General features: G+C 37.1%; 1 protein-coding gene across 5 annotated transcripts in view; it reads left to right on the top strand.

The window, feature by feature from the left end:
• Positions 1–12974, top strand: part of ASH1L (ASH1 like histone lysine methyltransferase) — a 251495-nt gene that overhangs the window by 222190 nt on the left and 16331 nt on the right. For all 5 annotated transcript variants that reach the window (XM_049880709.1, XM_049880707.1, XM_049880710.1 and 2 more), the window contains 5 exons: positions 2132–2338; positions 2453–2599; positions 6882–6990; positions 9857–10021; positions 10184–10278. In XM_049880709.1, coding sequence (XP_049736666.1) covers positions 2132–2338; positions 2453–2599; positions 6882–6990; positions 9857–10021; positions 10184–10278 — 723 coding nt within the window. The remainder of the gene's footprint in view (positions 1–2131; positions 2339–2452; positions 2600–6881; positions 6991–9856; positions 10022–10183; positions 10279–12974) is intronic.

Genomic DNA, 12974 nt, shown 5'->3' with positions numbered 1-12974 from the left:
GCAATTCACCCTGCAGCCCATGGATCAAGGAGTCATTTTAACTTTCAAGTCTTATTATTTAAGAAATACATTTCATAAGGATATAGCTGCCATAGATAGTGATTTCTGTGATGGATCTGGGCAAAATAAGTCAAAAACCTTCTAGAAAGGATTCACCATTTTAGATGCTATTTGTGATTCATGAGAGAAAGTCAAAGTGTCAACATTAACAGGAGTTTGGAAGAAGTTGATTCCAACCCTTAAGGATGACTTTGAAGGGTTCAAGACTTCAGTGGAGGAAGTGACTGCAGATGTGGAAATAGCAAGAGAACTAGAATTAGAAGTGGAGCTTGAACATGTGACTGAATTTCTGCAATCTCACGGTAAAACTAATGGATAAGGAGTTGCTTCTTATGGATGAGCGAAGAAAGTGGTTTCTTGAGATGGAATCTACTCCTGGTGAAGTTGCTATGAGCATTGTTGAAATGACAACAAAGGATTTAGAATATTACGTAAACTTAGTTGATAAAGCAGCAGCAGGGTTTGAGAAAATTGACTCCAATTTTGAAAGAACTTCTGTGGTGGGTAAAATGCTATCAGACAGCATCACATGCTACGGAGACATCTTTCATGAAAGGAAGAGTCAATTGATGTGGCAAACTCCATTGTCTTATTTTAAGAAATCATCACAGCCACCCTAACCTTGAGCAGCCACCACCCTGATCACTCAGCAGCCATCAACATCAAGGCAAGACCCTCCACCAGCAAAAATACTGCAACTTGCTGAAGGCTTAGATGATGGTTAGCATTTTTTAGCAATAACATATTTTTAATTAAGGTATGTGCATTTTTTTTAGACATAATGCATAATTGCACACTTAATAGACTACAGTATAGTATAAACATAACTTTTATATGCACTGGGAAACCAAAAAATCCATGTGACTGGCTTTATTGCAGTGGTCTGGAACTGAACCTGCAGTGTCTCCAAGGTATGCTGTAACTACCATGAGTAATCCAATGAATACTTCTCTGCTTTCTGCTCATGACATATGTTCCGGCACTGTGCTGCTTGCCCTTTAGAATAAGGATGGTATTGTTATGGAAAATAAATCAGATAATGACTCTGAAAGTACTTTAAATTGTACAGTGGCATATACTTTCTTTACAGGATTTGTAAGTTATGACTATAAATATAAGCTGATATTTTGTTCTACCTTTATTTTCTTTATCTTTCCTTGTTTTAATCATGCTAAGGCATTACTGGTATTCTAAACCATATACTAAAACTGAATGGCTTCCACAAAAGATATAGGAACTTTAAAAAGGAAGACATAGCATCTCCCTCCTTTGCCATGAGACCAGAAGAACTGGATGGTACCCGGTTACCATTACTGAACATTTTGATCAAAGGTTCTGTAGATGAATCCTGATCAGAAGGGAGGAAAATGTTGAACAGAATTTCAAATTGTCATCGAATCCAAACTTTATAGAGACACAGAGGATGGATGAACCCCCAAACTATTGCCCTGATATAATATTTAAACCTTAAACCAAAAATATCTCCTGAAGTCTTCTTGAAACCAAGTAATAAGAAAAAAAGTAATAGTTTAGCTTAATTAGTAAAGAATGTCTGCCTTGAGCATTGTGCTCTTTTAGAGAACTATATGGGATCAAATTGACAACAGCAACTTGAAAGATCAGAGACGAGACTTAGGGGGCACTGAGGTTATGTTAATGGTAGAGGAATAATTCAGAAAGGAGAGCGGGAATGGTTGTACAAGTTGAAAATGCGATCGTTGTCACTGAATTGTACATGTAGAAATTGTTGAATTGGTGTATGTTTTTCTGTGTACATTTTCAACAAATAAAAATATTTTTTAAAAAGTCAGCTTACAGTAAAATTTAAAAAAAAAGATGGCATGCATAACACTTTTCACATGCTATGTTCAGAAATTTTTATTTGTTAATTCACTAGAGATTTTAGGTGTAGGTAGTCCTATATCCTGGAAATGTTATTTCTGGCATGGAAGTGTTATTTCCCATATAGAGATATTGTTTCCAGTGATGAAATAAAATTCCCATAAAACAAAAGAGTGCTTTAAGGCATATATAATGTAAATTGACTTACTGTTATTTCTTTTCTTTCTAGAATGATCTTTGCTGAATGTTCCCCCAACACTTGCCCCTGTGGTGAGCAGTGTTGTAACCAGAGGATACAGAGGCATGAGTGGGTGCAGTGTCTAGAACGATTTCGAGCTGAGGAAAAAGGTTGGGGGATCAGAACCAAAGAACCCCTAAAAGCTGGGCAGTTCATCATTGAATACCTGGGGGAGGTTGTCAGCGAACAGGAGTTCAGGTACAGTGGTAAATGATAATACTAAGTGAAACGGCAAGAGCACCAGATTAGAACGGAAAATTTACTTTCGTCTTAATCATTAATTGACTTTCAATCATACCTCTTTTTCTTCAGGAACAGGATGATTGAACAGTATCATAATCACAGTGACCACTACTGTCTGAACCTGGATAGTGGGATGGTAATTGACAGTTACCGCATGGGAAATGAAGCCCGGTTCATCAATCACAGCTGTGACCCAAATTGTGAAATGCAGAAATGGTAAGGAAGCAGGAAAAAGTGAAGTCAAGAATCCAGCAGAGCAGGAGGCATTGAAGGCAGCAGAGCTTGATCTTTCCAAAATGTCAGACAGCTTATACAGAGTAACTCAGAGGTCTTCCTGGCAGAGAGTAAGCTCCTGCTATTTCTTCACTCCATCCTAACTATACACTCTCAGAAAAATATAATAACAATAATAATAATAACACCTAATATATATTGAGTGCTTATTCTGTACTAGGCATTGTGTTCCATGGATCAGTTCATTTCACCCAGTCTATATTGCATACTTATTATGTGCTTACTGAATTTGTCACAGTGAGAAGTAAACATAATAAAATATGAGGTTACATCCCTCAAATATATTAGAATCTAATTGATAAGGAAAAAAACTACGTCTTAAAAAAGATCGTAAAAGGATAGTATGAACAACTTTGTATTTTTGTAAGTTTTTTTTTTTTTAGTTGAGGTCTAATTCATATACAGTGAATTACACAGACCTTAAGGGTGCGTGTCCATCAGTTTTTACAAATGCATACACTCACATAACCCACCCATTGAAACTTACTGCCATGGATTCAACTCTGACTCATGGCGACCCTATGGAACAGAATAGAACCTGCCCCATGGGGTTTCCAAGGAGCAGCTGGTGAATTTGAACTGCCGACCTTTTGGTTAGCAGCCAAGGCCTTAACCATTCCGCCACCAGGGCTCTTTATAACCCACACCCCTGTCAGAATACAGAACATTTCTGTCATCCCAGAAAGTACTCTCCTGCCTCTTCCCAGTCATCCCCTCTCCCCAGGGCAACAACTCACCTGATTTCTGTCTCCACAGGTAAATTTGCCTGTTTTAGAACATAGCCTTTTGTGTTTGGCTTCTTTCACTGAGCATAATGCCTTTGCAATTCACCATGTTTTTGACTTTTGAGTGCATCAGTGGGTTGTGCTTTTCATTGGGGAATGCTGTTCCATTGTGGTGAATTCACTACAGTTTGTTTATCCATATTCCTAAACAACTTCACATTTGAAAAGTTAGACGAAATGAAAAACTTCATTAAAAACATAACTTACCAAAAATAACATGAGAAGAAATAGAAAATCTGAATGTGTCTACCAAAGAAATTAAATCTATAATTAAAACCTTTTCACAAAAGGAACTTCAAGGCCCAGTTGTCTTCACTGGTAATTCTTCCATGTATTTGGAGAAGAAATCGTTGCAAGCTACCAATTTCATAAAACTCTTCCATTTTATAAGGCTAGCATAACCTTGATCAAAACGTAACAAGAACGTTAAAGGAAAATTGTAGACCAATATCTCCCATGAACACTAACAAAAAATATTAGCAAATCAAATCTAGTATTATATAAAAAGGTTAGTATGTCAAGACCAGGAATGCAAGATTGGTTTGTTTAGCACTTAAAAACCAATCACTGTAATTGAAAGACAAAAAATCATCATGGTCATCTCAGTAGATCTAGAAATTTGACAAAATTCAACACTTACGATTTTAAAAAAAAAACCTCAGCAAACTGGGAATAAAAGAGAACCTCCTTAATTTCTTAAAGTAAAAGTGTAAAAAACCAAGAGCTACCGGGTTTTTACCATCATACTTAGGTAAGAATGTCCGCTGTCACTGTTTACTTTCTGCATTGTACTGGAAGTTCTAACCAGTGCAGTAGGAAAAGGAAAAGAAAAAGGTATTAAGATTAGAAATTAAGAAATTGAACTATCATTATTTCAGGGTGACATACTACTAAAAAGAAGTGAGTTTAGCAAGACTGGTAGAAACAAGGTCAGTATATAAAAATCAGTATATATGGAATTTACTTCAGTGTATTGTTACTGTTCTTAGATACCGTCAAGTCAGTTCTGAGTCATAGCAACCCCATGTTTACCTAACAACACAACAACAAATAATATAGTATTTGTGTGGAATGAGTCAACAGACCAATGGAATAGAATCCTGCAAGAGACTCATAAATGTACTGTCACTTGATTTATGACAGAGACGCCACTGCAGATCAGTGGGGAAGGATGGTGATTTTAAATACATGTTGCTGAGTCAGTAGGCTAGAATGAACTTTGACTCGTACCTTAATCCACATACAAAAATTAATCTAAGATAGATTATAGGTCTAAATACCACATTTGAAACAGTCAAGTTTCTAGAAGGAAACATGGGAGTATTTTCGTAAATAAACAGATCATAAATAGCACTGAGCATAAAATGAAAAAATTGGTAAAATTAAGAATTTTTATTCATCAAAAGACACCAGTAAGAGAGTTTAAAGGCAAGCCACAGACTTGTTGTTAGGTGCCGTTGAATCGGTGCCAACTCATAGGGACCCCACATACAACAGAATGAAACACTGCGCAATCCTGTGCCATCTTATTATCTTTGAGCCCATTGTTGCAGCCACTGTGTCAGTCCATCTCATCTAGGGTCTTCCTCTTTTCTGCTGACCCTCTGCTTTACCAAACATGATGTCCTTCTTCAGGGAGTGGTCTCTCCTGATAACACGTCCAAAGTACGTAAGATGAAGTCTCGCCATCCTTGCTTCTAATGAGCATTCTGACTGTACTTCTTCCAAGACAGATTTGTTTCTTCTTTTGGCAGTCCATGGCATATTCAGTATTCTTCATCAACATCACATTTCAAAGGTGTCAAATTCTTCTTTGGTCTGACTCAGAACAACCCCATATGTGTCAGAGTAGAACTGCGTTCTTTTAGGGTTTTCAGTGGCTGATTTTTCTGAAGTAGCTTGCCAGCCCTTTATTCTGAGGTGCCTCTGGGTAGACTTGAGCCTCCAGGCTTTCAGTTAGGAGCCAAACGCTTTAACCTTTTATTCAGGCACTCCTATGGTATGCCTTTTCTGTAAAAGGCCAGATAGTTTAAGTATTTTATATTTTGTAAGCCATAAGGTCTTTGTTGCAACTGCAACTACTCAACTCTGCCATGGTGTGAAAAAAGCCATAGATGATGTGTAAACGAATAGGAGTGGCTATGCTCCAACAAATTTTTATTTACAAAAACAGCAGGGAGAGGGGGTAGGACCTGTGGGCCATAGTTTGCTATGCCCTGGAATAGACTAAAAATGCTTTCTGAATTCAGAAAAATAAATACCAAGAACTGGAGATGTTTGAGAAGATTACTTACAATAGGGTAGGATCTAAGCTAAACCTTGACAAATTAACATTCTTCCACATTGGCAAGGGGGCAGGAATAAAGGAGGAGAAGCAGCTGTAGGGTCAAACAGCCTGAGTTTTAATCCTCTGGGCGGGCTGTATGACTGTAAACATTCTCTGAGCCACAAATACCTCATATATAAAATGGAGATTAAAATACCTATCTCAGAAGGATGTTTTGAGAATTACCAGTAAGGCATAATGGTTAAGATTTTAAGCCAAACTGCCTTGATTTGAAACCTGATTACCCCATTTATAGTTATATGACTTTAGGGAAATTATAGTGTCCTCATCATACTTTTCACATCAATAATATGGAGGTTATAATACTATTTTTTTATCATCAGTATTTAATATGGAGGTTATAATACTACCTAATAATAGTACATATGTCATACAGCTGTTAAGATTAAGTAAATTAATACAAGGAAATGCCATAATTTAAGCACTCAATAAATGTTAGTGATAATAATTATTATATATAAAGCATCTAAAACAGTACATAATAGATAATAACTTATGTATAAGGTAATGAGATAAAAGACATATATGTGAGAAAGATCAGTAGGAACTGGAAGATTTTTGTAGTTCAGCCATAGGAAATTATTTAATAAATACACTAAAGCCATAGTATAGAGGGATTTTGAATTCAGAGCAGGAGAAGTAAAGACCTATTGTAATTTGATATATGGGATCTCCTGAATCAGAGTCAACAGGACAACAGCTAACAGAAACAGCAATTATAATTGACAACGTAGAGCATGTTTCCAAAAAAAACTGATTTAGGACTATTAGCCTAGCAGTATTACACAGGCTAGATAAAATGGAGATGAAATTAAAGGTAGAGAAATTAGTCAGGAGACTTTTGCAGTAGTACCAAGTACAGTCATAAGAATCTAGAAATAGAATGATTATAGTCTGAATAAAGGAGAAATAAGATACAGAAAAATATTTCCTGGAAAAAATCACTAGAACTCCGTAATTGGATATAGGAACAAAGGCAAGTTTGAAGTCAGTGATGGCACCTATTTTTCTAGTTTTCAGGCATAGTATTAACAACCCCTGTCTTTAGCTCTTTTCTTTTCTGTGTTTATAGGTCTGTTAATGGCGTTTACCGGATTGGACTGTATGCTCTTAAAGACATGCCAGCTGGGACTGAACTCACTTATGATTACAACTTTCACTCCTTTAATGTTGAAAAACAGGTAAGAATAAACCTAAGAAGGTGGTTCACAGTGGAACCTTCAATAAGCATTACTGACTTGTGTCCATTGAGAAGTACATCAGAGAAGACAGTTTTTCACTCTTCACCTACCTGAGATAAATGCTGTTGTTGTTAGTTGCTGTCATATCGACTCTGACTCATGGTGACCCTGTGTATAAGAGAACAAAAGATTGCCCAGTCCCAAGCTATCTTCATGATTGTTCCTATGTTTGAGTTCATTGTTGTGGCTTCTGGGATAAATGTGCTGTGTGCCATCGAGTCAGTTCTGACTTATAGCGACCCTATATGACTTACAGTGACCCTAAAGAACTGCCCCATAGGATTTCCTAGGCTATAATCTGTATAGGAGCAGATCACCAGGTCTTTTCTCCTACAGAGTTACTGGTGAGTCTGAACCACGGACCTTTCATTTAGGAGCCCAGCACTTAACATTGCACTACCAAAGCCCCTTTCTGGGATAAACAGGTCTCATTTATTCTTTCAGAATTCTGAATAAAGAGATTGTCCTGTCATTTTTGGTCTCCAATTCCCCCCCGCCCCCCCCCCCCCCGCCCCATCTCTCCTTTATTTTATTTTTATTATTTTTTTAATAATATTTTATTGTGTTTTAGGTGAAAGTTTACAAAGAAAATTAGGTTCCCATTTAACAATTTTTATACTAATTGTTCTATGCCATTGGTTACAACTTTTACAAAGTGTCAGCATTCTCATTATTTTCATTCTGTTTGTTCTATTTCCCTTGATCTAGCTTCCCTTCCCCCCACTTGCTATCTCATCTTTGTTATTGAGTAACTGTTGACCATTTGGTCTCATACAGTTAATTGTTGAAAGGAGCATATCACTCACAAGTGATATTGTTTATTTTATAAGCCAGTCTATCATTTGGCTGAAAGGTGACCTGCAGAAATAGTTTCAGATCCAATTTCAAATGCTATCCTCTAGTCTCTTGGTCTAGTATGTCTGACCTTTTTTAGGAATTTGAATTTTGTTTTACTTTTTTTTCCCATTCTATCCGGGACTTTTTATTGTTTCCCTGGTCAGAACGGTTAATAGTAGAAGCTGGGCACCATCTAGCTCTTCTGGTCTCAGGTTTGAAGAGATTGGGTTCATGTGGGCTATTACTCCCATGAACTAGTTTCTTCTTCGAGCCTTTGATTTCCTTTATTCTCTCTTGCTCCATATGAGTAGGGACCAATAGTTGTATCTTAGATGGCTGCTCACAAGCTGTTTAGACCCCAGACACTACTCAATCAAACTCAGATACAGACATTATCTTTATGAACTATGTTATGCGAATTTACTCAGTTGTCCCCCGAGATTATGGTCCCAAGCCTTTTAACTTAGTAAACCAATTCTGTGAATTATTTGGATATGTCTAGGAAGGCTCCATAACTGTGCCTCCTATGTGGTTTGTTACATATGTGGGTATATGTAAGGCACGAACAAATGTGTATATACCTACGCCTGCAGATACACCTATATGTGCACACGCATTTACTCGCATGTGCCTTCTTATGCACAGAGATGCATACATATCTTCCAGCATAACCACGCACATATTTCTGGTGGTGGTTAATATTGTTGCAAAATTGTATGTGCTATAGCATTTACCAAAATTGCCCGTTTTCTTGTGTACTTCTTAGTGTCTCCATTTACCTTGGTCAGGTTGTGCCAACTTCACCCATATTTGGTATTGCGTTTCCCATCACCAAAAGTAACAAGTGTCCACTCTCTAGAAAGTGATTCTCCCTTCTTCTCCCTCCCACTCCTGGTAACCATCAAAGAACTTTGCTTTCCATGTATATATCTATTCTTGACTTTTTATGATAGTGGGACCATACAATATTTGCCTTTTTGTGACTGACTTATTTTTCTCAGCATAATGTCCTCCAAATTCATCCAAGTTATAAAATGTTTCATGGACTCCTCGTTACTCTTTATAGTTGTGTAGCACTGCATTGTATATATATGTACCACAATTTGTTTATCCATTCCTCCACTAATGCACATTTAGGTTGTTTCCATCTTTTTGCTATTGCAAATAATGCTGCAGTGAATGTAAGTGAGCCTGTGTCTGTTTGTGTCACTGCTGTTAGGTGTCTAGGATCTGTACCTACGAGTGGGATTGCTGAATCGTAAGGTATTATGTTTCTAGCTTTTTGAAAATCCACCGTACTGTTTTCCATAGTGGTTGTACCACTTTACAGTCCCACCTGCAATGTATAAGAGTTCCAGTCCCCTCCCACAACCTCACCAGCATTTGTTTTGTTTTTTTGATCATTGCCATTCTTGCAGGGGTGAGATGGTATCTCATTATAGTTTCGATTTGCATCCCTCTGATGGCTGACGATGGTAAGCATCTTTTCATTCATTGGCCACCTCAGGATCCTCTTTGGTGAAGTGTCTGTTCATGTACTTTGCCCATTTTTTTATTGGATTGTTTGTCTTTTTGTTGTTGAGTTGTTGAAGTTTTCTGTATATTTTAGAGATTAGACCTTTATCAGATATGTCATTGCCAAAGACTTTTTTCCCAGTCAATAGGTTCTCTTTCTACTCTCTTGCTAAAGTATTTTGATGAGCGTATTTAATTTTTAGGAGGTCCCAATTATCTAATTTATCCCCAATTAGTTAACTCTTCTGATCAAGAAGTCTTGCTGAAGTTTAACCTTTCCTTTTTTTACTACAGTATAAACCCATTTCTAATTTAATTTGTTATGCTCCCAATCTGTTATTTTCCTCCATATGAAAATTCCTTGATTCAAACTTATGTTGGATGTCCAGATCCTCTTCTTTAAACTTATAAGTGAGACTGAAGTTTAAAGAATTATTCTGCTTTCCCTTCAAAGCAACTGTGTAAGTGTGGCTTTGAGAAATGTCGAGGAATCATTGGAGGCAAGAGTCAACGTATGAATGGACTCACCAGCAGCAAAAGCAGCCAGCCTGTGGTCACACATAAAAAGCCTGGACGGTCAAAAGAGAAGAGGAAGTCTAAGCACAAGCTGAAGAAAAGGGTAAATAATGGTCTCACAGCTTTCCCCCGAACGGCTACTTAGAGGCAGTTCTTAGAATGAAAAATATATCAAAGGGTGGCATCTTGAGAGTGATTTTAGTATTCTTGGAGGTGATTCCTGATTGATTTTGTTTTTCTGTAATCTGATCCATCTGTTTTTCAGAGAGGCCACCTCCCTGAGGAGCCCAGTGAAAACATCAACACCCCAACAAGATTAACCCCCCAATTACAGATGAAGCCGATGTCCAATCGAGAGAGGTAAAAAGGGGATTTTCTTACCTGAATCCTTTTTAAATTATGTGATTTTCTTGTCAGTTTAAAAAACCATTATACATCTAGAGAGTTGAGCTAATTTCTTTAATACAGAAAGTCTTAACTAGGGGATTGGGGATCTCTGAGCTTGGATGAGGAAGAAATTACATCTTTATTTTCCCTAATTTCTAACTGAAATTTAGCATTTCCTTCTATTATGACTGTAGGCAAAAAATCAAAAAGCGTATGTTATTAGTAGTATCCATGACCAATAGAATAGCATTTGTCACCCATAGAAATCAGAGGTATTTTCATATCAGATTACAACTGTTATAAATATCTTAAAATACCATTTGCAGTCATCACTGCCTCAAAGTTACTGTGGTTTTTAGACCCACCACTAGATCTAGTCATTTAATGCATTAAGAAGGGATATGTGTTTATATGTCATAAATTTTTTAATAGGCTTTGAAAACTGTATTTCAGTGTATTTTGTTCTCCTTTAATCCTATGTATTTTATTTTATTAATTTAAAAATACTGTTTGGAGAAGGGTTATTGCCACAGGGATCCATGGCACAAAATAAGCTTCAGAATACCTGCTTCGTTGACATATCACCAGAGTGATAAAAAGGATGGCAATAGTCATTTCTGGCCTTCTCTATGTTTAGATAAAATTTGTCCCCTATCAGAATTAAGTTAAGTAAATATGTCTTCCATTTTTCAGATATTCTTGAAATATATTCCACAACCTCCCTGACTTGCAATATCTTAGAGACTTCATCCTTATTTATAAACTTAGTATAATTTTAGCCCCTTTCATCCTATTTCACACTGAGTCATAGAAATTTTAAACTTCAGAGAAACTTGGAGATAAACTAGTCCAGTCTGCACTAAGATCCCCTAATTTGCCTGAGAAGCTTTTTTAAATATCCCAATGCTCAGGCCAGAGCCCTGGTGGTGCAGTGGTTAAGAGCTCAGCTGCTAACCAAAAGGTCAGCAGTTCAAATCCACCACCTACTCCTTGGGGCAGTTCTACTCTGTCTTCCCAGGTCGCTATGAGTTGGAACCAACTCGACAGCACCTAACAACAACAACATGCTCAGGCAACACTCCAGACTACTTAAACCAGAATTTCCAAAGGTGGAACTCAGGCAGCAGTAGTTTTTAAAGTTCCCCAGGTGATTCTAGTGTACAGTCAAGGTCAAAAAAAAAAACAAACCCATTGCCGTAGAGTTGATTCTGACTCACAGTGACCCTATAGGACAGAGTGGAATGACTGGTGAATTCAAACTGCTGACCTTTTGGCTAGCAGCCGTAGCTTTTATAAAATGAGCCTAATGTGCTCCGTTTTACCAAATTCCATAGTTTGTGACTTACGCAAGGTCACATCCATTTATATATAGGTTAGGGTAAAATTCAAATAATGGAATCACCAAAATTGTGTAGGGTCAGTCCAGATACACATAACTCATTTAAATTTAGGTCCATGTGGGAGTACTGCACCTAACAAAGTCTGCGCAGCACCTGTCCACACTTCTGTCTTTTTCAAGACTGTCTTACATATTTTCACCTTGATCTGCCAGTCCAGCTCTCTTTCTTATAGCTGATCCTGAGCCCATACTTAATGGTTAGCAACTTCCTTCAGAATTTTTACAGATATCCCATAGAGCTCTGTCTTCAGATGAGGCTACATTAATAGCCAAAATTTTTGCAGCCATTAAAGTGTTGTTTGCCACTTATATGCACATAGTATAGGGAAATGTTTTATGTTATGTGAAAAATATCAAGATGCAAAAGTGAATATCAATTCTGAAAAAAATGCATTAAAATAAGATCTGAATGGAAATTCACTAAAATGTTTTTAAGGGCTGTCTATTGGCATTTTTTGTTCTATTTTCCATTTTTCCATGATTTTAAAATAAAACAAAAGTATCTAGAAGGAATGATCTGTGTTCTTGGGGTTTTTGTTTTTTTTTTTAAGTTTATCGTGGTGAAAATATACGTAACAAATCACACTATCTCAGCAGTTTCTACATGTACAGTTCAGTGATATTGATTGCGTTCTTCAAGTTGTGCAGCCATTATCAAACTGTCCTTTTCCAAATCATTCTGCCACCATTAACGTAAACTAAATGCCCCCTGAGCACAAGCATTCCTTTCCCCACCCTCTCACCCCAGTAACCACGAATAATCTTTGGCTTCTTTATATTTGTTTATTTCATATAAGAGATATCGTACAATACATGGCCTTTTGCAACTGACTTGGTTTGCTCAGCATGATGTTTTTCAAGTTCATCCATGTAGTGTGTGCATTAGGACTTCACTTTCCTTCTGGTTGAGTAGTATTCCGTTGTGTGTATAGACCACATTTTGTTTATCCATTCATCTGTTGATGGACATTCCATTTGGTTTTTTCCACCTTTTGGCTATTGTGAAAAGTGCTGCAATAGACAGGTTTTTGTTCGCATTCCTGCCTTCACTTCTTCTGGGTATATATCTAGGATTGGGATTGCTGGGTCATATGGGAGTTCTGTGTTCAACTTTTTAAGAAACTACCACTCTGATTTCCACAGTGGCTGTATCATTTATTTTTCTTTGGCTGTATCATTTTACATTTCAACCAGCAAGGGATAAGGTTCCAATTTCTCCACAACCTCACCAATACCTATTGTTTTCTGGGTTTTTTTTTTTTATCATTGC

The sequence above is a fragment of the Elephas maximus genome, chromosome 3, assembly GCF_024166365.1.
Source record: "Elephas maximus indicus isolate mEleMax1 chromosome 3, mEleMax1 primary haplotype, whole genome shotgun sequence".
Lineage (NCBI taxonomy): Eukaryota > Metazoa > Chordata > Mammalia > Proboscidea > Elephantidae > Elephas > Elephas maximus.
Note: the sequence above shows the minus strand (reverse complement) of the source record. Positions and strands in the feature narration are given on the sequence as shown.